Below are 22976 nucleotides of genomic sequence, written 5' to 3'. Positions count from 1 at the left end.
CAGCTGATGTAGCCGGTGCCAGTGCTGTTAATATATCAGTTGATTCCAAGTTAAGTTAAATAAAATAAATGTGCACAATGCTCCGGAACCAGATGGGTTACACCCTAGAGTTCTTAAAAAAACTTAGTTCAGAGTAATTTCTGTCCCCCGCTTCATAATATTTAGAGATTGTCTAGTGACTGGTATAGTGCCAAGGGACTGGCGCAGGGCATATGTGGTGCCTATTTTCAAAAAGGGCTCTAGGTCTTCTCCGGGTAATTATAGACCAGTAAGCTTAACATCCATTGTTTGAGGGACTATGTACAGGAGTATGTCACAACAAATTGTACTATAAGTGACAGCCAGCACGGTTTTACTAAGTGCAGAAGTTGTCAAACCTGAATACTGGGAAGACCCCAGCAGTTGGCAGGCACGTAATAATTACAAGAAATGCTAAGTGTACCGAGGCACACTGAAAGCCAATTTCCCAACTGCTGACTGATATTATTTAAAAAGTAACTTTTATTAATTTTGCCACTAAGAATGTCCAGGTGGACATAAACAATAAATACAGACAGTTAAAAGTTATAGCCGATATTGCTGCCACACACGCTCAAATTGCACTCCGTCTGCATGTATTGCCAGACAGAGCACAGAGTGCTAGAATTTGTCCGGTGACAGATATGACAGCTAGACAGCTGCAGACTGCCGTGCTGGGGCAAATGTAAGGTTAAATTCTAAATTGGATTCGCGTGCTGAATTAGCTAGACAAGTAAGGCTGTTTAAAACAAATGTAGCCCCCCCGACATGTTTCGCTGTCAACACAGCGTCCTCAGGGGATCAAAATGGGGCTAGTAAGCGCGTGTACGAATTGTTACTTCCTTTAAAGACTTCCATTACGTAATCCACAGTGTACACCTGTGTAGGGACCAATGGGGTCTCGATTATGAGGACGAGCCTCCACATCCCCAGATTGACATAAGAATTAGCCAATGTAAGGGCCGTATCAGTATAGCCAATGAGAATGCGCCGAATGCGCATGGGCATTGAGTCCAGGATCGGACTCAGTGTCTTTTTCGAGTTTTGCAGAATTTTGCTCGTGGCGCATGCGCATATTGTACCTGGCCAGGCTAGAATGATTTCAACGTATGTGTTGATAGTGGCCAATGCACAGGTCTGGGCAAGAGAATACGCAAGAAAAACCTCCATATCGCTTAATATGAATGTGGACCAATATGTGAGGGGAAGTACAGCCAATTAGGTTGTACCGAACGCGCATGGGCATCAGTATCCCAGTTGGACATAGTAGAATTAGCTACTCATGAGTTCTCTTGGCGGCGCATGCGCATTTAATGACCAATCGGACTTAGTCAATTTTGACATTTATAAGCTACTTATTTAGATCTCTTGGCGGCGCATGGGCATTTGATGACCGATCGAACTTAGTCAATTTTAAAAAGACAATTAGACATATGTCTTAGCTTGTATGGCTTACAAAGGGGGTACGTGGAGCGCATTTGCGCACTAGAGACATAGAGTGACTTAGATGAGTTTGATGGTAAAGATCTAGATATATAGAAGCGTAGATGAGTCTCATTGTTTAACTTAATTTAGCCAAATCCTGCGGATATATGAATTAGTGCACATATCTGGGTGCCTGGAAGACACAACGACGGGAGACCAAATAGGAACCAGGTATGTATTCCAATGTATGTATATGTATTGTCTACACTCCAAATAAATGTGTGAAATTATTGTCCAGATACTTGTCTAAGTCCAAAAAGTTGGTTCACTTAGGAAGAAGAAAAGAAGAGGAAGATAAATAGTGGTCCAAAATGGCATATAAATTAGAAAGGTACATAGAGAGAAATCCTGTCATTTTAATAGATGGATATTCTAATTCGCTATCTAGCGAATGAGGGTAATTACTGAATAATCTATCTGACATTAAAAAATCATGAAAGGATTATAGGAAGGCAACATAGGTGAAGCCCTCATTTAGTCCATTGGGGCTCAAAGATCCAAGCCTGTGGATCCATTTGGCCTCTTCTTGTAGAAGTTTTTTATCAAGGTTGCCTCCCCTGGGGCCCAGTTTAACTTGGGTGATGCCCCAAAATTTCAGGGCATTAATGTCACCTTGATGATGGAGTCTAATATGTTTAGATAAAGGTGTATCTTCTTTTGTATTAATTGTACTTTTATGTTTGGAAATTCTTCTACGGAGTTGTTGAATAGTCTTGCCCACATATAATTTTGGGCAAGGACACCGTGCTGCATAAATGATACCACTGCTTTGACAGTTTATGAATTGTCTGATGGTGAACATCTTGCCATCACCTGGGTTTACAAAAGTTTTGGTTGTCGGCATTAGAGGGCAGAAAGAACATCTGCCACATGGAAAAGATCCCTGTGCTGGGGGTGGAAGCCAGCTCGTATGTGACGTGAAGGGTCTAGAGTAATGACTATGTGTCAGATGTTCACGAAGGTTCTTGCCTCTCCTATAGGTGATATTGGGAATGCTGGAAATAGTGTCACAGAGGTCAGTATCTGCTTGCAGGATAGACCAGTGCTTCTTGAGAATATCTTTAATCTGATGTGAACAGTTGTCGAAGTTCCCTATACATCTAATAAGGGAAGATGGTTCAATGTTATCGGAGTTAAATTTGTTATTCTCCCTTGTACCATGAAGTAGTTCATCCCTAGATGTTGCCCTAGCTCTAGCATAAGCTCTGTGCAAAGTTTTTTTGGGGTATCCTCGTGCAATAAATTTATTGTATAGGGTGTCACATTCCAATTGGAAGGTGGATTCTTCGGAGCAGTTTCTTTTAGCTCTCAAATATTGCCCAATTGGAATGCCTTTTTTAAGAGCCGGAGGATGAAAACTTCCCCAGTGCAAGAAGCTGTTGGTTGCAGTCTCTTTTCTATAAATTTGGGTTTGAACAGCCCCACCAGGATCCAGGGTAATTTTTAAGTCTAAAAAATTAATTTCTTTGGTGTGTATAGTGTAAGTGAATTTCATCCCGATTTGGTTGTTATTAATGATGTCCATAAAGTCAGAGAAAAGGGCAGTGTCCCCCTCCCAAAAAACAAGTATGTCATCTATATATCTTCCCCAAAATAAAATGTGACAAGTGAAAAAAAGTAAATCATCATTAAAAATTAAAGTGTCCTCCCACCACCCTAGAAATAAGTTTGCGTATGTGGGGGCACAAACAGTGCCCATAGCCGTGCCTTTGAGTTGGTGATAAAATTTATTATCGAAAAGAAAATAATTGTGTGTGAGTAAAAATTGTAATAAAGATACTGTGAAATTATTATGTGCCTGAAACTGAGTCCCCTTAGTGCTCAAAAAGTGTCGAACAGCATTGAGGCCCAGATCATGATTGATGTTCGTGTACAGTGACTCGACATCAATGCTGGCTATTAGTGTCGTAGAGGAGACATTAATACCCTGTATCCTGGTGAGGGTGTCTTTTGTGTCTCGTAAGTATGAGGGTAGGGCTGTAACAAAAGGAGACAAAATTTCGTCAACATATATACTGATGCCCTGCGTTAAATTGTCATTACCGGAGACAATCGGTCTACCAGGCAATGGTGTCACGTTTTTATGTATTTTTGGCAAGGCGTAAAATGTCGCCAAAGTAGGAGTAGAATTATACATAGATTTAAATTCCTCAAGTGAGATCAAACCACTTTCTCTTGCGTCATTTAGAATGATATGTAATTCTGATAAGTATCGTTCAGTCGGATTCCTGTCCATTATTTTGTATGTAGATGCATCATTGAGAAGTCTGTGGACCATGGCGACATAGTCTAATCGATTAAGGATGACAATATTGCCCCCTTTGTCAGATGGTTTAAATATAACTTCCTCATTTTTGCTAAGTTCTTCCAATGCTATTTTCTCTGATTTACTGAGATTGCTACATATTTTTTGTTTGCTTAGTTGAAGTTTCTTTAGATCTGCACTGACCATTTTGACGAATATATCAATATGTGGATATTGTGAGATTGGAGGTGTTAATCGTGACTTAGGTCGTAGTGTAGAAAAGGGGCCGGTGGCCCTATCGACAGGGTATTCATTTTCGTTCGACAGTTCTTCTAATGCACGTAGAGTGGTAAGTTCTGTGTGATTTAAAGAGGTGGTGTCATCGAATTTGTTCTTAAAGAATTTATGTAAGGCTAGTTTTCTTGCAAATAAATTAATATCTTTTGTCCACATAAATTCGTCAAAATTTGGAGTGGGAGTGTACGATAGACCTTTATGTAACAATAGATTTTGCTGCGGATTCAGTTGGAAGTCTGACAAATTTATTACTTGCATATCATCTGGGCGGCATGTGCCGCTATGCATTATTTGGTCTGGCTCCACGGTGTCTTGTGCATTCCTAAAAAAGGAATCACAGGAAAAGCATTGGTTGGTGCTGAGGTTGGAAGGCCTATATTTCCAGCATTCACAGTATTCCTCTGAGGGCCGTCTATATGTTTCCCTACGGGAAATGGAGTGTTGGGTGTCCCTATTGAGGGTATGTGAGATGCTGATGACACTGAGGAGGTAGCATGTGCAGAGGAGATAAACGAAGTGGCAGTACGTTGCCCATTGTGTGCTGGCCATAGTGTGGAAGTTCCCTTGGGACCAATAGATGTCCTTTTTGATGGATTATATTTTCTGTTTTTTAATTTCCGTTTCGCTCCCAATCTATTATCGTCAGGGGATATTCTGGACTCCTCGGTACCAGATATATCTGACTCGGAGATGTCTGTAAATCTGTTGTCACGATTCTGGTATGGAGTGGGGGGGGTACGGCTGCGATATGTATATATTTGGCCTGTGTCAAAATCTCTGCGGTCTCTGATATATTTTCTATGCTTTCTCTCCTTAATTTCTCTCTGCAGGTATTCAATGTTTTTTTGTAACTTTATTTCACATTCACTGTATTCTGGGGTTGAACTAAAACTCTGAATATCATGAATTTCTTTTTCTAACTGTGAACCTACTTTGAGAAGGTCTTTTTTCTCAAAGTCCAAAAGGTATTGCATTAGACGCAGGGAGCTTTCAGTTAGTATTTGCTCCCATCCTTTAATAAAGTTAGTATCACTGCGATAAAGATTAGGGATTAGGTTGATGCGTAGACCTCTATATATTATTTGTTGTTGAATGTAAGTTTCCAAACTCGTGATCTCCCAACAGGATCTTACATATTGTTTGTACGTTTTTTGGAGGTCTTTAAATGCCGTCTGCACGTCAAATTGATGCAGTGGTATGCTTTCCGTAGAAAAAACAAATAGTGCTTCAGACGCCAAATCATCTGGATTAAGTTTTCTAGATAGGAAATTTGCCATCACCCAGAGTGGGGAATTGATAAAGATATTTACTAACAGGATCTCTCAATAAAACACAGACAAGAGGTCAAGAGGTAGGTGATTAACCTAATTGAAACATGAATACTGGGAAGACCCCAGCAGTTGGCAGGCACGTAATAATTACAAGAAATGCTAAGTGTACCGAGGCACACTGAAAGCCAATTTCCCAACTGCTGACTGATATTATTTAAAAAGTAACTTTTATTAATTTTGCCACTAAGAATGTCCAGGTGGACATAAACAATAAATACAGACAGTTAAAAGTTATAGCCGATATTGCTGCCACACACGCTCAAATTGCACTCCGTCTGCATGTATTGCCAGACAGAGCACAGAGTGCTAGAATTTGTCCGGTGACAGATATGACAGCTAGACAGCTGCAGACTGCCGTGCTGGGGCAAATGTAAGGTTAAATTCTAAATTGGATTCGCGTGCTGAATTAGCTAGACAAGTAAGGCTGTTTAAAACAAATGTAGCCCCCCCGACATGTTTCGCTGTCAACACAGCGTCCTCAGGGGATCAAAATGGGGCTAGTAAGCGCGTGTACGAATTGTTACTTCCTTTAAAGACTTCCATTACGTAATCCACAGTGTACACCTGTGTAGGGACCAATGGGGTCTCGATTATGAGGACGAGCCTCCACATCCCCAGATTGACATAAGAATTAGCCAATGTAAGGGCCGTATCAGTATAGCCAATGAGAATGCGCCGAATGCGCATGGGCATTGAGTCCAGGATCGGACTCAGTGTCTTTTTCGAGTTTTGCAGAATTTTGCTCGTGGCGCATGCGCATATTGTACCTGGCCAGGCTAGAATGATTTCAACGTATGTGTTGATAGTGGCCAATGCACAGGTCTGGGCAAGAGAATACGCAAGAAAAACCTCCATATCGCTTAATATGAATGTGGACCAATATGTGAGGGGAAGTACAGCCAATTAGGTTGTACCGAACGCGCATGGGCATCAGTATCCCAGTTGGACATAGTAGAATTAGCTACTCATGAGTTCTCTTGGCGGCGCATGCGCATTTAATGACCAATCGGACTTAGTCAATTTTGACATTTATAAGCTACTTATTTAGATCTCTTGGCGGCGCATGGGCATTTGATGACCGATCGAACTTAGTCAATTTTAAAAAGACAATTAGACATATGTCTTAGCTTGTATGGCTTACAAAGGGGGTACGTGGAGCGCATTTGCGCACTAGAGACATAGAGTGACTTAGATGAGTTTGATGGTAAAGATCTAGATATATAGAAGCGTAGATGAGTCTCATTGTTTAACTTAATTTAGCCAAATCCTGCGGATATATGAATTAGTGCACATATCTGGGTGCCTGGAAGACACAACGACGGGAGACCAAATAGGAACCAGGTATGTATTCCAATGTATGTATATGTATTGTCTACACTCCAAATAAATGTGTGAAATTATTGTCCAGATACTTGTCTAAGTCCAAAAAGTTGGTTCACTTAGGAAGAAGAAAAGAAGAGGAAGATAAATAGTGGTCCAAAATGGCATATAAATTAGAAAGGTACATAGAGAGAAATCCTGTCATTTTAATAGATGGATATTCTAATTCGCTATCTAGCGAATGAGGGTAATTACTGAATAATCTATCTGACATTAAAAAATCATGAAAGGATTATAGGAAGGCAACATAGGTGAAGCCCTCATTTAGTCCATTGGGGCTCAAAGATCCAAGCCTGTGGATCCATTTGGCCTCTTCTTGTAGAAGTTTTTTATCAAGGTTGCCTCCCCTGGGGCCCAGTTTAACTTGGGTGATGCCCCAAAATTTCAGGGCATTAATGTCACCTTGATGATGGAGTCTAATATGTTTAGATAAAGGTGTATCTTCTTTTGTATTAATTGTACTTTTATGTTTGGAAATTCTTCTACGGAGTTGTTGAATAGTCTTGCCCACATATAATTTTGGGCAAGGACACCGTGCTGCATAAATGATACCACTGCTTTGACAGTTTATGAATTGTCTGATGGTGAACATCTTGCCATCACCTGGGTTTACAAAAGTTTTGGTTGTCGGCATTAGAGGGCAGAAAGAACATCTGCCACATGGAAAAGATCCCTGTGCTGGGGGTGGAAGCCAGCTCGTATGTGACGTGAAGGGTCTAGAGTAATGACTATGTGTCAGATGTTCACGAAGGTTCTTGCCTCTCCTATAGGTGATATTGGGAATGCTGGAAATAGTGTCACAGAGGTCAGTATCTGCTTGCAGGATAGACCAGTGCTTCTTGAGAATATCTTTAATCTGATGTGAACAGTTGTCGAAGTTCCCTATACATCTAATAAGGGAAGATGGTTCAATGTTATCGGAGTTAAATTTGTTATTCTCCCTTGTACCATGAAGTAGTTCATCCCTAGATGTTGCCCTAGCTCTAGCATAAGCTCTGTGCAAAGTTTTTTTGGGGTATCCTCGTGCAATAAATTTATTGTATAGGGTGTCACATTCCAATTGGAAGGTGGATTCTTCGGAGCAGTTTCTTTTAGCTCTCAAATATTGCCCAATTGGAATGCCTTTTTTAAGAGCCGGAGGATGAAAACTTCCCCAGTGCAAGAAGCTGTTGGTTGCAGTCTCTTTTCTATAAATTTGGGTTTGAACAGCCCCACCAGGATCCAGGGTAATTTTTAAGTCTAAAAAATTAATTTCTTTGGTGTGTATAGTGTAAGTGAATTTCATCCCGATTTGGTTGTTATTAATGATGTCCATAAAGTCAGAGAAAAGGGCAGTGTCCCCCTCCCAAAAAACAAGTATGTCATCTATATATCTTCCCCAAAATAAAATGTGACAAGTGAAAAAAAGTAAATCATCATTAAAAATTAAAGTGTCCTCCCACCACCCTAGAAATAAGTTTGCGTATGTGGGGGCACAAACAGTGCCCATAGCCGTGCCTTTGAGTTGGTGATAAAATTTATTATCGAAAAGAAAATAATTGTGTGTGAGTAAAAATTGTAATAAAGATACTGTGAAATTATTATGTGCCTGAAACTGAGTCCCCTTAGTGCTCAAAAAGTGTCGAACAGCATTGAGGCCCAGATCATGATTGATGTTCGTGTACAGTGACTCGACATCAATGCTGGCTATTAGTGTCGTAGAGGAGACATTAATACCCTGTATCCTGGTGAGGGTGTCTTTTGTGTCTCGTAAGTATGAGGGTAGGGCTGTAACAAAAGGAGACAAAATTTCGTCAACATATATACTGATGCCCTGCGTTAAATTGTCATTACCGGAGACAATCGGTCTACCAGGCAATGGTGTCACGTTTTTATGTATTTTTGGCAAGGCGTAAAATGTCGCCAAAGTAGGAGTAGAATTATACATAGATTTAAATTCCTCAAGTGAGATCAAACCACTTTCTCTTGCGTCATTTAGAATGATATGTAATTCTGATAAGTATCGTTCAGTCGGATTCCTGTCCATTATTTTGTATGTAGATGCATCATTGAGAAGTCTGTGGACCATGGCGACATAGTCTAATCGATTAAGGATGACAATATTGCCCCCTTTGTCAGATGGTTTAAATATAACTTCCTCATTTTTGCTAAGTTCTTCCAATGCTATTTTCTCTGATTTACTGAGATTGCTACATATTTTTTGTTTGCTTAGTTGAAGTTTCTTTAGATCTGCACTGACCATTTTGACGAATATATCAATATGTGGATATTGTGAGATTGGAGGTGTTAATCGTGACTTAGGTCGTAGTGTAGAAAAGGGGCCGGTGGCCCTATCGACAGGGTATTCATTTTCGTTCGACAGTTCTTCTAATGCACGTAGAGTGGTAAGTTCTGTGTGATTTAAAGAGGTGGTGTCATCGAATTTGTTCTTAAAGAATTTATGTAAGGCTAGTTTTCTTGCAAATAAATTAATATCTTTTGTCCACATAAATTCGTCAAAATTTGGAGTGGGAGTGTACGATAGACCTTTATGTAACAATAGATTTTGCTGCGGATTCAGTTGGAAGTCTGACAAATTTATTACTTGCATATCATCTGGGCGGCATGTGCCGCTATGCATTATTTGGTCTGGCTCCACGGTGTCTTGTGCATTCCTAAAAAAGGAATCACAGGAAAAGCATTGGTTGGTGCTGAGGTTGGAAGGCCTATATTTCCAGCATTCACAGTATTCCTCTGAGGGCCGTCTATATGTTTCCCTACGGGAAATGGAGTGTTGGGTGTCCCTATTGAGGGTATGTGAGATGCTGATGACACTGATGATGATTTACTTTTTTTCACTTGTCACATTTTATTTTGGGGAAGATATATAGATGACATACTTGTTTTTTGGGAGGGGGACACTGCCCTTTTCTCTGACTTTATGGACATCATTAATAACAACCAAATCGGGATGAAATTCACTTACACTATACACACCAAAGAAATTAATTTTTTAGACTTAAAAATTACCCTGGATCCTGGTGGGGCTGTTCAAACCCAAATTTATAGAAAAGAGACTGCAACCAACAGCTTCTTGCACTGGGGAAGTTTTCATCCTCCGGCTCTTAAAAAAGGCATTCCAATTGGGCAATATTTGAGAGCTAAAAGAAACTGCTCCGAAGAATCCACCTTCCAATTGGAATGTGACACCCTATACAATAAATTTATTGCACGAGGATACCCCAAAAAAACTTTGCACAGAGCTTATGCTAGAGCTAGGGCAACATCTAGGGATGAACTACTTCATGGTACAAGGGAGAATAACAAATTTAACTCCGATAACATTGAACCATCTTCCCTTATTAGATGTATAGGGAACTTCGACAACTGTTCACATCAGATTAAAGATATTCTCAAGAAGCACTGGTCTATCCTGCAAGCAGATACTGACCTCTGTGACACTATTTCCAGCATTCCCAATATCACCTATAGGAGAGGCAAGAACCTTCGTGAACATCTGACACATAGTCATTACTCTAGACCCTTCACGTCACATACGAGCTGGCTTCCACCCCCAGCACAGGGATCTTTTCCATGTGGCAGATGTTCTTTCTGCCCTCTAATGCCGACAACCAAAACTTTTGTAAACCCAGGTGATGGCAAGATGTTCACCATCAGACAATTCATAAACTGTCAAAGCAGTGGTATCATTTATGCAGCACGGTGTCCTTGCCCAAAATTATATGTGGGCAAGACTATTCAACAACTCCGTAGAAGAATTTCCAAACATAAAAGTACAATTAATACAAAAGAAGATACACCTTTATCTAAACATATTAGACTCCATCATCAAGGTGACATTAATGCCCTGAAATTTTGGGGCATCACCCAAGTTAAACTGGGCCCCAGGGGAGGCAACCTTGATAAAAAACTTCTACAAGAAGAGGCCAAATGGATCCACAGGCTTGGATCTTTGAGCCCCAATGGACTAAATGAGGGCTTCACCTATGTTGCCTTCCTATAATCCTTTCATGATTTTTTAATGTCAGATAGATTATTCAGTAATTACCCTCATTCGCTAGATAGCGAATTAGAATATCCATCTATTAAAATGACAGGATTTCTCTCTATGTACCTTTCTAATTTATATGCCATTTTGGACCACTATTTATCTTCCTCTTCTTTTCTTCTTCCTAAGTGAACCAACTTTTTGGACTTAGACAAGTATCTGGACAATAATTTCACACATTTATTTGGAGTGTAGACAATACATATACATACATTGGAATACATACCTGGTTCCTATTTGGTCTCCCGTCGTTGTGTCTTCCAGGCACCCAGATATGTGCACTAATTCATATATCCGCAGGATTTGGCTAAATTAAGTTAAACAATGAGACTCATCTACGCTTCTATATATCTAGATCTTTACCATCAAACTCATCTAAGTCACTCTATGTCTCTAGTGCGCAAATGCGCTCCACGTACCCCCTTTGTAAGCCATACAAGCTAAGACATATGTCTAATTGTCTTTTTAAAATTGACTAAGTTCGATCGGTCATCAAATGCCCATGCGCCGCCAAGAGATCTAAATAAGTAGCTTATAAATGTCAAAATTGACTAAGTCCGATTGGTCATTAAATGCGCATGCGCCGCCAAGAGAACTCATGAGTAGCTAATTCTACTATGTCCAACTGGGATACTGATGCCCATGCGCGTTCGGTACAACCTAATTGGCTGTACTTCCCCTCACATATTGGTCCACATTCATATTAAGCGATATGGAGGTTTTTCTTGCGTATTCTCTTGCCCAGACCTGTGCATTGGCCACTATCAACACATACGTTGAAATCATTCTAGCCTGGCCAGGTACAATATGCGCATGCGCCACGAGCAAAATTCTGCAAAACTCGAAAAAGACACTGAGTCCGATCCTGGACTCAATGCCCATGCGCATTCGGCGCATTCTCATTGGCTATACTGATACGGCCCTTACATTGGCTAATTCTTATGTCAATCTGGGGATGTGGAGGCTCGTCCTCATAATCGAGACCCCATTGGTCCCTACACAGGTGTACACTGTGGATTACGTAATGGAAGTCTTTAAAGGAAGTAACAATTCGTACACGCGCTTACTAGCCCCATTTTGATCCCCTGAGGACGCTGTGTTGACAGCGAAACATGTCGGGGGGGCTACATTTGTTTTAAACAGCCTTACTTGTCTAGCTAATTCAGCACGCGAATCCAATTTAGAATTTAACCTTACATTTGCCCCAGCACGGCAGTCTGCAGCTGTCTAGCTGTCATATCTGTCACCGGACAAATTCTAGCACTCTGTGCTCTGTCTGGCAATACATGCAGACGGAGTGCAATTTGAGCGTGTGTGGCAGCAATATCGGCTATAACTTTTAACTGTCTGTATTTATTGTTTATGTCCACCTGGACATTCTTAGTGGCAAAATTAATAAAAGTTACTTTTTAAATAATATCAGTCAGCAGTTGGGAAATTGGCTTTCAGTGTGCCTCGGTACACTTAGCATTTCTTGAAGTTGTCAAACCAACCTGATTTGTTTTTATGAAGAGGTGAGTAGAAGCCTAGACAGAGGGGCCGCTGTGGATATAGTGCTTTTGGACTTTGCAAAGACATTTGACACTGTCCCTCAGACGCTTATTGCGTAAATTAAGGACTATATGTTTAAAAATGATAGTTTTTAATTGGATTGAAAATTGGCTCAAGGACCGTATCCAGAAAGTTGTGGTCAATGATTCCTACTCTGAATGGTCCCCGGTTATAAGTGGTGTACCCCAGGGTTCAGTGCTGGGACCATTATTATTCAACTTCTTTATTAGTGATATAGAGGATGTAATTAATAGCACTTTCTATTTCTATTTTTGCAGATGACATCAAGCTATGTAGTATTGTTCAGTCTATGGAAGATGTTCATAAATTACAAGCCGATTTGGACATACTGAGTGTTTGGGCATCCAGTTGGCAAATGTGGTTTAATGTCGATAAGTGTAAAGTTATGCATCTGAGTACCAACAACCTGCATGCTTCATGTGTCCTAGGGGGAGCTATACTGGGACACTCCCTTGTTGAGAAGGATCTGCGTGTACTTGTAGGTCATAGAGTAAAAAACAGAATGCAATGTCAATCAGCTGCTTCTAAGCCAAGCAAGATATTGTCGTGTATTAAAAGAGGCATGGAATCGCGGGACAAGGATACAATATTACCCATTTACAAAGCATTAGTGCAGCCTCATTTAGAATATGCAGTTCAGTTCTGGGCTACAGTTCATAGAAACGATGGCCTGGAGTTGGAAAAAATACAAAGAATAGAAACTAAACTAATAAGGGGCATGGGTAATCTAAGTTAGGATTAAAATAATTAAACCTATTTAGCCTTGAAAAGAGACGACTAAGGGGGGACATGATTAACTTATATAAATATATGAATGGCCCATACAAGAAACATAGTGAAAACCTGTTTCATGTAAAATCCCCTCAAAAGACAACGGGCACTCCCTCGGTTTGGAGAAAAAAAGGTTCAATCTGCAGAGGCGACAAGCCTTCTTTACTGTGAGAACTGTGAATCTGTGGAATAGCCGACCACAGGAGCTGGTCACAGCAGGAACAGTAGATGTGGCTTTAAAAAAGGCATTGATAATTTCCTAGAATGAAAAAATATCAGCTCCTATGTCAACATGTAGAATTTTTGTTTCATCCCCTCCCTTTTTCCCATCCCTTGGTTGAATTTGATGGACATGTGTCTTTTTTTCAACTGTACTATGTAACTATGTGAAAAAAATTAAAACAATTATAATATTTAAATAACTAAAAACACATAAAATAATAAAAAAAAAATTCACGACACCTTACCTTTAAGAGATCAATTTAAGCAAGCTCATCCATGCACCCACTTGCATAGACATTTAGCCTTCCTGGAATCCTTGAAAAGCTGACTTGGATTTGCCAATCGGCACAGCACCTCATAATTGAATGGGGCTGTGTTTGAAACCAGACAGACAGTCTGGTTAGGAGCAAAGCTGTGCCTGAAAAATCCAAAGGGGCTACGGCTCCTACATTCTCAGAATCGGTGTGGGTCTTATAAATAAGACAATGATCGTATATGCTATCAAAATGCCAATATTGTCTAGGAGGGGGGACTCCTTAAAGGAACAGTGTCATCACAAATTATTTTTTTTTATGTTAAAGATGTTAGTGCTTTATTAAAAACGTTTATATTCATTTGTGTGTTTGTGTTTTACTTTTTCTTATTTTTACACTTTTTCTTCCCTATGGGGGCTGCCATTTTTTGTTCCATTTCTGTGTGTGTCGATTAACGACACATACAGACATGGAATACGGCAGCCACAGTCCCATAGGGACTGCGAACGGCTCCCGTCCCATTGACTTCAGTGTACGGCGTCTGTGTGGGAACTGCGCATGCGCCGCTCCCACACAGTCCAATTTGAAATTGGCGCCGTCCGGCGCCATTTTCCTGTGGACCGGAAGTCGCGGCCGGACAGTAATATTACTACTTCCGGTCGCGGCTTCCGGACTTGTGCACTTGCACCAGCGGCAGCAGACGGAGCGGACGGGCCGGAGGGAGCCGCGGCGGCAGGAGCAGGTAAGAGATTTAAATGTATGTTCCGTGTTTGTGTGTGTTTACTACTGTATGTAAACCTACTACACTGTGTGTTAGCTCAAAAAATGGCGACACACAGTGTAGGAGGTTACACCGTTCAAACTCCTCGTTTATCCCGGCACTAGCCAGGATAAAGGAGGGGGGGATGCTGAGAGCTCACTAGAGCGAGGGCTTTTAACCCAATGTTGCAATGCTGCAATTTTGGGAATAGCTCCATCTAGTGACCAGAAATGGGTAATATTATAAATTAGAATTAATTTATAATATTTCCTGACTAGTGAAAAAAATAAAAAAAATTTGAACAATGTTTAATCACCCACACACTACATGTTTAATTTTTTTTAAAAAAACATGTTTTTCTGGCAACACATTCCCTTTAAGGCTGGGTTCCCACAGTGCAGATTTTGCATGCGTTTTCTTTAGCCAAAACCAGAATTGGATCGAAGAAGAGCAGACCTATAAAGCCTTACTTTATATATTTCTTCTGTTTAGGTTCCGTTTCTGGTTTTGGCTTAAAAAAACGCATGCAAAATCTGCACTGTGGGCACCCAGCCTAAAAACCCTCTAACGTCTTAGTTACACACTCACCACAAGTAATACAGAGAAAAGCCGTTATGAATGTAAATAAGATTGTATTTGTTTAGTAGCAGGAACAATAGCAGCTGCATCATTAGAGGAAGTCCTTAAGGCTAGGATTACACAAAGCATAAAAATTACGCTTTAGAACTGGGCTTAAAATCCACACCAAAATCTGCAATAAAATCTGGATTCCAGTTTGGTAATAGCTGCGGAATTAACTATTTGCACAGCAATGAATGAAAGCTGCAGTGAGAGTCCACAGCATTTCCACAAATCCACTGCATGCTTAGAATCCACAGTGAATCCAGCCTAAAAGATTAATATCTAACTTGACTTTTATATAAAACCTGAAATAGATTTGAAATAGGATGTAAATCCTTGAACCAGAACATAGTTAAGGGTATGCCCATTTTTGCAACCCGTTTTCTTTTTAATTGCTCCAATGCATCTAAAATAAAAAATAAAGCGAGTTTGCAAATACTGTAGTAGTTTTTCATAAATGTACTATTGATGTCTGTCTACAGCTCCAATGCAAATGTATGCGTCACTATGGTAATAGACTACAATGAACCCTGAGTAGCCTGATCCTGCAGTCATTCTCTTTCATCTGTCGTTCACTTCTTGCTAAGCTACTCCTTTTAGGTTATGAATAAATGTTTGGGTAGATGCTACACGAATGCTGACGGTCCATAAGGTCAGTTGGTTTCGCAAATGCCTTTAACAACTTAACTGTCCAGATCACCGAATGATAAATTTGAAACGTGTAGGGTGAGAAATACCAGGGCTTATTATTTCTGAAGTTCAGGGTGATCGCTCGACCATCTATCACTGCAAAAAATAGTGATTGCTAGGGTGGATACAAGAAAAGAACAGAACCACAGTCCAAACTAATTTTGGACATAAGATCCTCCCAAACTGAGGCCACGGTCTGGCACTTTTTATTATTTTGTGTTTGTCATGTCGCTTAGATGTCAATTCCGCTAATAAATGAATGTGCTTTTATACATACCAATAAAATGTTACATTTTTGTTCAGTGATATGTTAGCAAGAAGTAGTGGACATATAGGAGTATGACTGCAGGATCAGACTACGCAGTGTTTTTTTGTAGTCTGTTCCCATGGAGACGCATATTTCTGCCCCGGAGCTGTAGACACAAAAAAGTAAGATGTTTTTAATCAAAGACATTTGCAGAGTTAAGCTTCATTCACAGGGCCAGGGTCCCGTTCAGTCTGAGCTTTCCGTCGGAACGGGACCCTGACTGACACAAACGGAAACCACAGGTTTCTGTTTCCATCACCAAAGTTTACCTTTGCAACCATACTTTTCTTTTTCAAATATGGCTTCGTTCTCATCTGCGCCAGGGTCGCGTTCCAACGTTCTGTCGGACCTTGACTGATGGTGACAGATCCGGTGCCAATCGTTCCGACTACGCTATTATTTCCATCAAAAGGACAGAACCCTTGTACAATGGAGACAAACGGAAACCATTGGCACCGGATCCGTCACAATTGAAATGAAAACCTTTGGTTTCCGTTTGTGTCAGTCAGGGTCCCGTTCTGACGGAAAGCTTCGACAGAACGTTGGAACATGACCCTGTTGCAGATGTGAACAAAGCCTTACTTGAAAAAGAAAAGTATGGTTGCGAAGGTAAACTTTCCCTTTAATGGATACTTTACATTGCCATACCAGTATATGATTTTCGTTTAAGCCATATTTTAAAACAAGAACAGGCCCAACGAATGCCACAAGCTATGACAAATGCCATATATTCCTCACATTAGTCTGTGTACAAACAAAAATAATGAATAAACAGTATCTTTTCAAGGGATTAATAAACATTTTATTGCTTGGAATATTATTATGCAACATGGCTTTAAATAAAATACATGGAAATGTTAAAAATGTGCCAGCTCGATAGAAATGCTGGCATGAAAGGCTTGAGCTGGACGACTGTGAACAAAAACAAAGAAATATGGTAAAATCTACCATAAAAATATGAAAAATAACCATGTCCAGTGACAAACAAAGGAGATGCAAACAATTTGTAAGTGCTTTTCTACGCGAAGCTGCTTAACACTGCCAAGACTTGTCTTTATTATGAAATCGCTCCTGCCAGCACTACAAAGAGCATCAACCTCTCCATAACCAGCCACCGCAGCTTGTTTAGTGGCATAGTGCATGTTTACATCAGTGCAGGTATTTAGCTGGAAATCATGTTAAACAGTGTATTTTCACTCACAAACTTTCAGTTGCCCACATTTCTTAAGTTCTGCCTCAGGCCTTTCCTTAAAATGCAGCAACATTCCAGATGATGTCTTTGAATTACTAGCATGGAAGTGGATGCTGGAAGCTGCTGTACCCTGCATGTTATTTCCATAGTTCTCAAAGTATTGCATTGGCACCAGTTGTGCCTGAGAAGCACAATATGATTGGCAACAATAAGTCAATAGGTGTCCCATTCAAAAGAAAGACATTTTTCTTAGTAACCTTGTGCTGAGGTTTTGGCATATAGAGTTCGGCAGGGGTATAGGTATGGGCACTGTTTCCCAGTCAAGGGCGTCAGCATTTATGCTTCATGGCCAGCTGTAGAAAGAAGTAAAAGGTTTCAAAAATTACACTGAACAGATACATTTCACGCAGCATTTAGCGCATTGGGTGCTATGTTCCCTCTGCTTTTGTGCTTATAGGTTGTCTACTTGTTTTGTGGGAAACCCCTCTTTCTTGAGCTTTTTCGTAGGTTTATATACCCAACATACAGTATCACACATGATAGACTTAGGGCTCACTCAGACGAGCGTGATTCTTGTCCGTGTACTGCAACAACACACAGCACACGGACCCATTGATTTCAATAGGGCTATTCACAAATGCGTGAGTTTTTACACAGCGAGTATCCGTTGCGTGAAACTCACTGCATGTCCTATATTGGTGTATGTCATGCACCTAGCCGCCCATTGAAATCAATGGGTGTGTGAAAACCACGGACAGCACATGGGCGACATCAATTAAGCTGAAAAAAAGTTCCACATATCCACCTTATCTCAGCAAACTGTATCACACATGATAGTCTTAGATACATGGCCCAGCAGACAGTATCACACATGATAGACTTAGATACAGGGCCCCAGCAGTAAGTATCCTTCCACTAACATATGATCGCCCCCACCCCAAAAAAAAAGTGTGTACGTACGTGCGTGTATATATATATATATATATATATATATATATATATATATATATATAATGAGACAGCATATCTATAGCACTACAGCTATAGCTATGGATAGAATTAGATACAGTGGCTCAGCAGACAGTATCAGTATTAGATATAGGGCCCAGCCCGCTGACAGTGCGGCTCCAGCGCGGGACACAGGAAAGGTAAAGATAATAATGGTTTTGCTTTTTTATGTGTTACAAATTTTTTTGGGTGTGTTTGTTTTTTTTTTACAGGTTCGGTCATTAGACTACATCGGATTCGGGGACTACTTCAATTATGGCTTTTTTTATTCTCAATAAAATGGTTAATGAGGGTTTTGTGTGTTTTTTTTAATTTCAATAAAACATTTTTTCTATGTCTTTGTATTTTTTTTAAACTTTATTACTACCGCCTTATTAGAAGCCGCTGGCTGATTGACAGTGCCCATTACTGAAGTGGGGCTTGGTTTTTAGCCGATGCAGATGTTAACACTAACCCCTATTATTACCCCGGTACCCACTGCCACAAGGGGTACCGGGAAGAGCCGGGTACGATCCAGTACCCGACCATCTGTAGTGATGGCCGGGCACTGGAGGGGCCGAAGGCTGGTATTATTATGCTGGGAAAGGCCAAAAACAGTGGCTCTTTCCACCCTGGTAATGGTAGCTTGCTGCTGCTATGTTGTATCTGTCTGGCTATGAAAAATGGGTGGGGGGGGGGGGACCGCACATTTATTCTATTTAAAAAAAAAAAAAGGACATGGGGTCCTTCCCATTTTTGAAAACCAGCCAGATACAACATAGCAGCAGCAGCTTAGCATTAGCAGGGTGGGAAGGGGTTTTTGGCCTTTCCCAGCCTAATAATACCAGTCCGCAGCCGCCCCAGTGTCCTCACTACAGATGGTCGGGTACTGGATCATACCCAGCTCTTCCTGGTACCCCTGGTGGTGGTGGGTACCGGGGTAATAAAGGGGGTTAATTTTAGCCTCTGCATCGGCTAACACTACGCCCCGCCTGAGTAATGGACGTTGTCAATCAGCCAGTGGCCATTACTAAGGCGGTATTAATGAAGTTTAAAAGAAAATACAAAGAGATAGAAAAAATATTTTGTTGAAATGAAAACCCACACATCCTTCATTAACAATTTTATTGAAAATAAAAAAAGCAGTCATCGAATCCGATGTAGTCCAACGACCAAACCTGTAAAAAAAACACAAACACAGGAAAAAAAAAACATTAGTAAGACATGTGTTGGGCTTAGATACAGGGCTCATGTGTGATACTGTCTGTTAGACCATGTTTCTAAGTCTACCACATGGCAGGCTTAGATATAGGAACCCAGCAGACAGTAATCTTATACTGTATAAGATTACGGTCAGCTGGGGTCCTGTATCTAAGCCTGCCTTGAGGAAAGCTTAGATACATGGTCCAACAGACCGTATCCCACATGGGCCCTGTATCTAAGCCCATGTGTGATGCTGTCTGTTGGACCCTGTATCTAAGCTTACCAGAAGGCAGGCTTAGATACAGGACCCCAGCAGGCAGTAATGATGTTACACTTATCCAGCTCTTCGGTGCAGCGGATGTTACGACACCATCCAGCGTCGTGACGTCATGCGCGGCGCACAGCGTCATGACGCGAGAAGACTTCAGGATTTGTGCTCCGCTCGGGAAGGATGGTAAACATTGTTTCTACTATAGTAACAGGGGCCCGTGTATTTTATGACATAGTCCCAAGTTACTATAGTAAATTTCTATAGACTAGGTGCGGGGGCCACAGCCCGATTGCCCAGTCGCAATTGCGACCGCTGGGACCCCAGTAGTGGCAGTCGCCCAGGGATCCGTTGCTTGGGCCCCGGAAGTCCGGTGCAAGCGACGCCCCTGATGCCAATCATAGCTGGTGTAGAAGATGTGACAAATATCTTAAGAGTCGTGCACCCCTAAATAAATTTACTGCATCTAACTTTGGCGTTCATTCTTAGACTGGCGTGTGAAATGCCCGTCTAAGTAAATCTCCCTTAAAGTGTTCAGCCAATTACTACGGGTAAAATCGCCAGTCATGTTATTAAGGGTATCCTCTAAAAAGCAGAGTGCAAACCGGGCACATAATCATGGTCACACACTGTCAGGCCCCATGCACACGACCATGCCCGTAATCACGGTTCATGATTACGGGCACAGGCGGCCACGGACAGCCGCCCGAATTTGCGGGCCGTGCTCCCATATGAAGTATGGGAGCACAATCCGTAAAAAGCAAAAAATAGGACATGTCCTATCTTTTGTGGAGCTTTTCTATGGCACAGACACCTACCTGTAAATATACGGGAAGGTGTCAGTCAGCCATTGAAATGAATGGGTCCGTAATTACGGACAAAATCTTTGGTCGTGTGCATGGGGCCTGACTTTTGATTCTGTACCCAACTACCGTGTACAGAATCAAAACTTTATTATTGTGCGATTTTACCAGACTATGCATGGACTTGTTCTTACTTTGAAATTTATTTACAGGAGTAGGTGCTTAAAAGGGGTTGTCCACTACTGGACAACTGATGACCTATCAACCGGACAGGTCATCAGTATATGATCTGTGGGGGTTCGACACCCGGACCCCGTACGGATCAGCTGTTCCGGCACCGGATGTCATTTCACAGTATGCAGTAGTTGGATCTGGAAGCAGTTGGCTCCATGAATTGCATAGTGGCCGTGCTGCAGAACTGCAGCTCTGCTCCTGTTCACTTGAATAGGAGCAGAGCTTCAGTACTGCAACTCTGCCGCTATTCCGTGACCAGAGCCATCTGCTTCCGTCATGGACGTCCGGTGCCTGAAGGCAGCCAGAGTGGCTGATCAGTGTGAGGTCCGTGTGTCGGACCCCCACAGATCATATACTGATGACCTATCTGGTGGACAGGTCATCAGTTGTCCGGTAGTGGACAACCCCTTTAACTTTAGCAGAATTGTGAAAATGTGGTAATGTTCACCTTGTGAGCGGTGTCTGCAAACTGTTGTGCACTGTTCATCATTTCCGCTGTCGATTCCTCTGCACGGCCAAGGCGCTCTCCGCGCTCATTGAGGGCTTGGCTAGCTTTCTGCACAGCACTTGTTACACTGTCAGCAGCTGAGTGAAGTATACTGTTGCCTGTGAGGAAAATAATTTTAGTCTGGCAATAAAGGTCCTACAAATAAATAAAGTCCTATAGGAGAGGAAAAACAGCAACTTTTTCCAATGACAGTTATGTATAGTGGATATGCCAACTTAGATCCGCTTTTATTCCAAGATCACGGCAATTCCTGAGATCGGACCCCTAATGTTCTGACATATATGGCATATCCGTTCTTTTATGGGAAGTACCTCTTAAATGTGAAGCCCTACAATATTATGCTCGACAGCGCTAAATACACTATAATGGGGAGTAAGAAGAGCTGCCCAAGGCTCTATTGTTCCTACTAGATTGGTGGACCTGCGTCATATAATATCAATCTGGTAAATATCAGGTTTTTTTCTGCCAGCACCCTGGTCGAAAAGCCAACAACAGAAAAATGAAAGCACTTTGTTGTCATGCTTTCTTTAAAATCCTACACATTTTAGGTAAAAGTGACCCAAAAGTGGACATTCACCTCAAAGGGGTATTCCAGTTAGAACAAGTACCCCCTATCCATAGGATAGGGGGTAACTTGCTGATCAATGGGTGTCCGACAGCTGGGACCCACACCGATCACTAGAGTCCCATATCCCCGTTTGAATAGAGCGACTGGTCGCTCATGCCCACAGCCGCTCCATTCATTCTCTATGGGAGCACCAGAGATAGCTGAGTACAAAGTTCGTGACCCTAATTCTAGTGATCGGTGGGGGTCCCCGGTATCGGATAGGGGGTAACTTCTTCTAACCGGAATACCACTTTAATCTTTCTTTTAGTTTCCCCGTTTATATACATATACACATATACAGTATATATCTATACTGTACTTGAGTGCTGCAAACAGTGATTAGATTAAATGATTCCAGTAGAATTTTTTTGAGTGCCACATAAAATTAAGAATAATCAATAAATGTGCTCCAATCGCATAAGTACTCAGGGCTAGGTACGTTTCAAAAAAGAAAGAGTCCCCCCATAAATTATCAACTAGCCAACTCCAAAATATGTATCAACTACGCAAAAGAAAAAGAGTTTGTAGCCAGATGTATGTATACAAAATAAATATTTTTATTAACATGTATTAACCAACAATTTAAAAACAGGATTACTGAAAGGAAAAAGACCCTAGTAAAAAAGGTTGGGAGCGGTTACTGATGTATTTTACATTTGAGATGAGTAATAGCAAAGCTGTCCACTAGTCATATATAATAAATAATACAGGCTTTCATTATACGAATTCCCCTTCAAAATATAGATAAGTCCATTTGGTAGAGAGACTACCGAATCTACATTTAGCATTCAAGTGATCAGAGGAAAAGTTCTTAATAAAGTGCTAGTGCAATTGATTCGCAAAGATAGATGACAGCAGCTTACCCATAGTAAATATGATAGTTCTCAGTGTTCGCTCCAACACAATGACCCCAACGCGCGTTTCGCTGGTAAATTGCTTCCTCAGGGGGAGATATGTGTATGTGAGTGCCATGTCTAGCTACCCTTTTATAGCATTATGTGTCTACACATAGGTGGCGATGATTGTCGGCGCATGCGCCGTGACACGACCGGAAACGAGTACTGCCCCACTTCCGCCCCCAGGCGCTGCAGCACACATCCGGATTCCCGACGCGTAACGGGAGTTCCGGACATGTGCAGTGCACCAAAGAGGACGGAGCGGAGACAGCATCAC

The 22976-nt window shown here is 41.3% G+C and overlaps 1 protein-coding gene across 3 annotated transcripts in view; it reads right to left on the bottom strand.

Annotated features, from left to right (window-relative positions):
* Positions 1-16780: 16780 nt before the first annotated feature.
* Positions 16781-22976, bottom strand: part of STXBP6 (syntaxin binding protein 6) — a 141595-nt gene continuing 135399 nt past the window's right edge. For all 3 annotated transcript variants that reach the window (XM_075843394.1, XM_075843395.1, XM_075843393.1), the window contains exons 5-6: positions 21137-21294; positions 16781-17546 (exon numbers count right to left, since the gene is read on the bottom strand). In XM_075843394.1, coding sequence (XP_075699509.1) covers positions 17523-17546; positions 21137-21294 — 182 coding nt within the window. In that variant the 3' untranslated portion in view covers positions 16781-17522. The remainder of the gene's footprint in view (positions 17547-21136; positions 21295-22976) is intronic.

Source organism: Rhinoderma darwinii, chromosome 12, assembly GCF_050947455.1.
Source record: "Rhinoderma darwinii isolate aRhiDar2 chromosome 12, aRhiDar2.hap1, whole genome shotgun sequence".
In the NCBI taxonomy this organism is placed as follows: Eukaryota; Metazoa; Chordata; class Amphibia; order Anura; family Rhinodermatidae; genus Rhinoderma; species Rhinoderma darwinii.
Note: the sequence above shows the minus strand (reverse complement) of the source record. Positions and strands in the feature narration are given on the sequence as shown.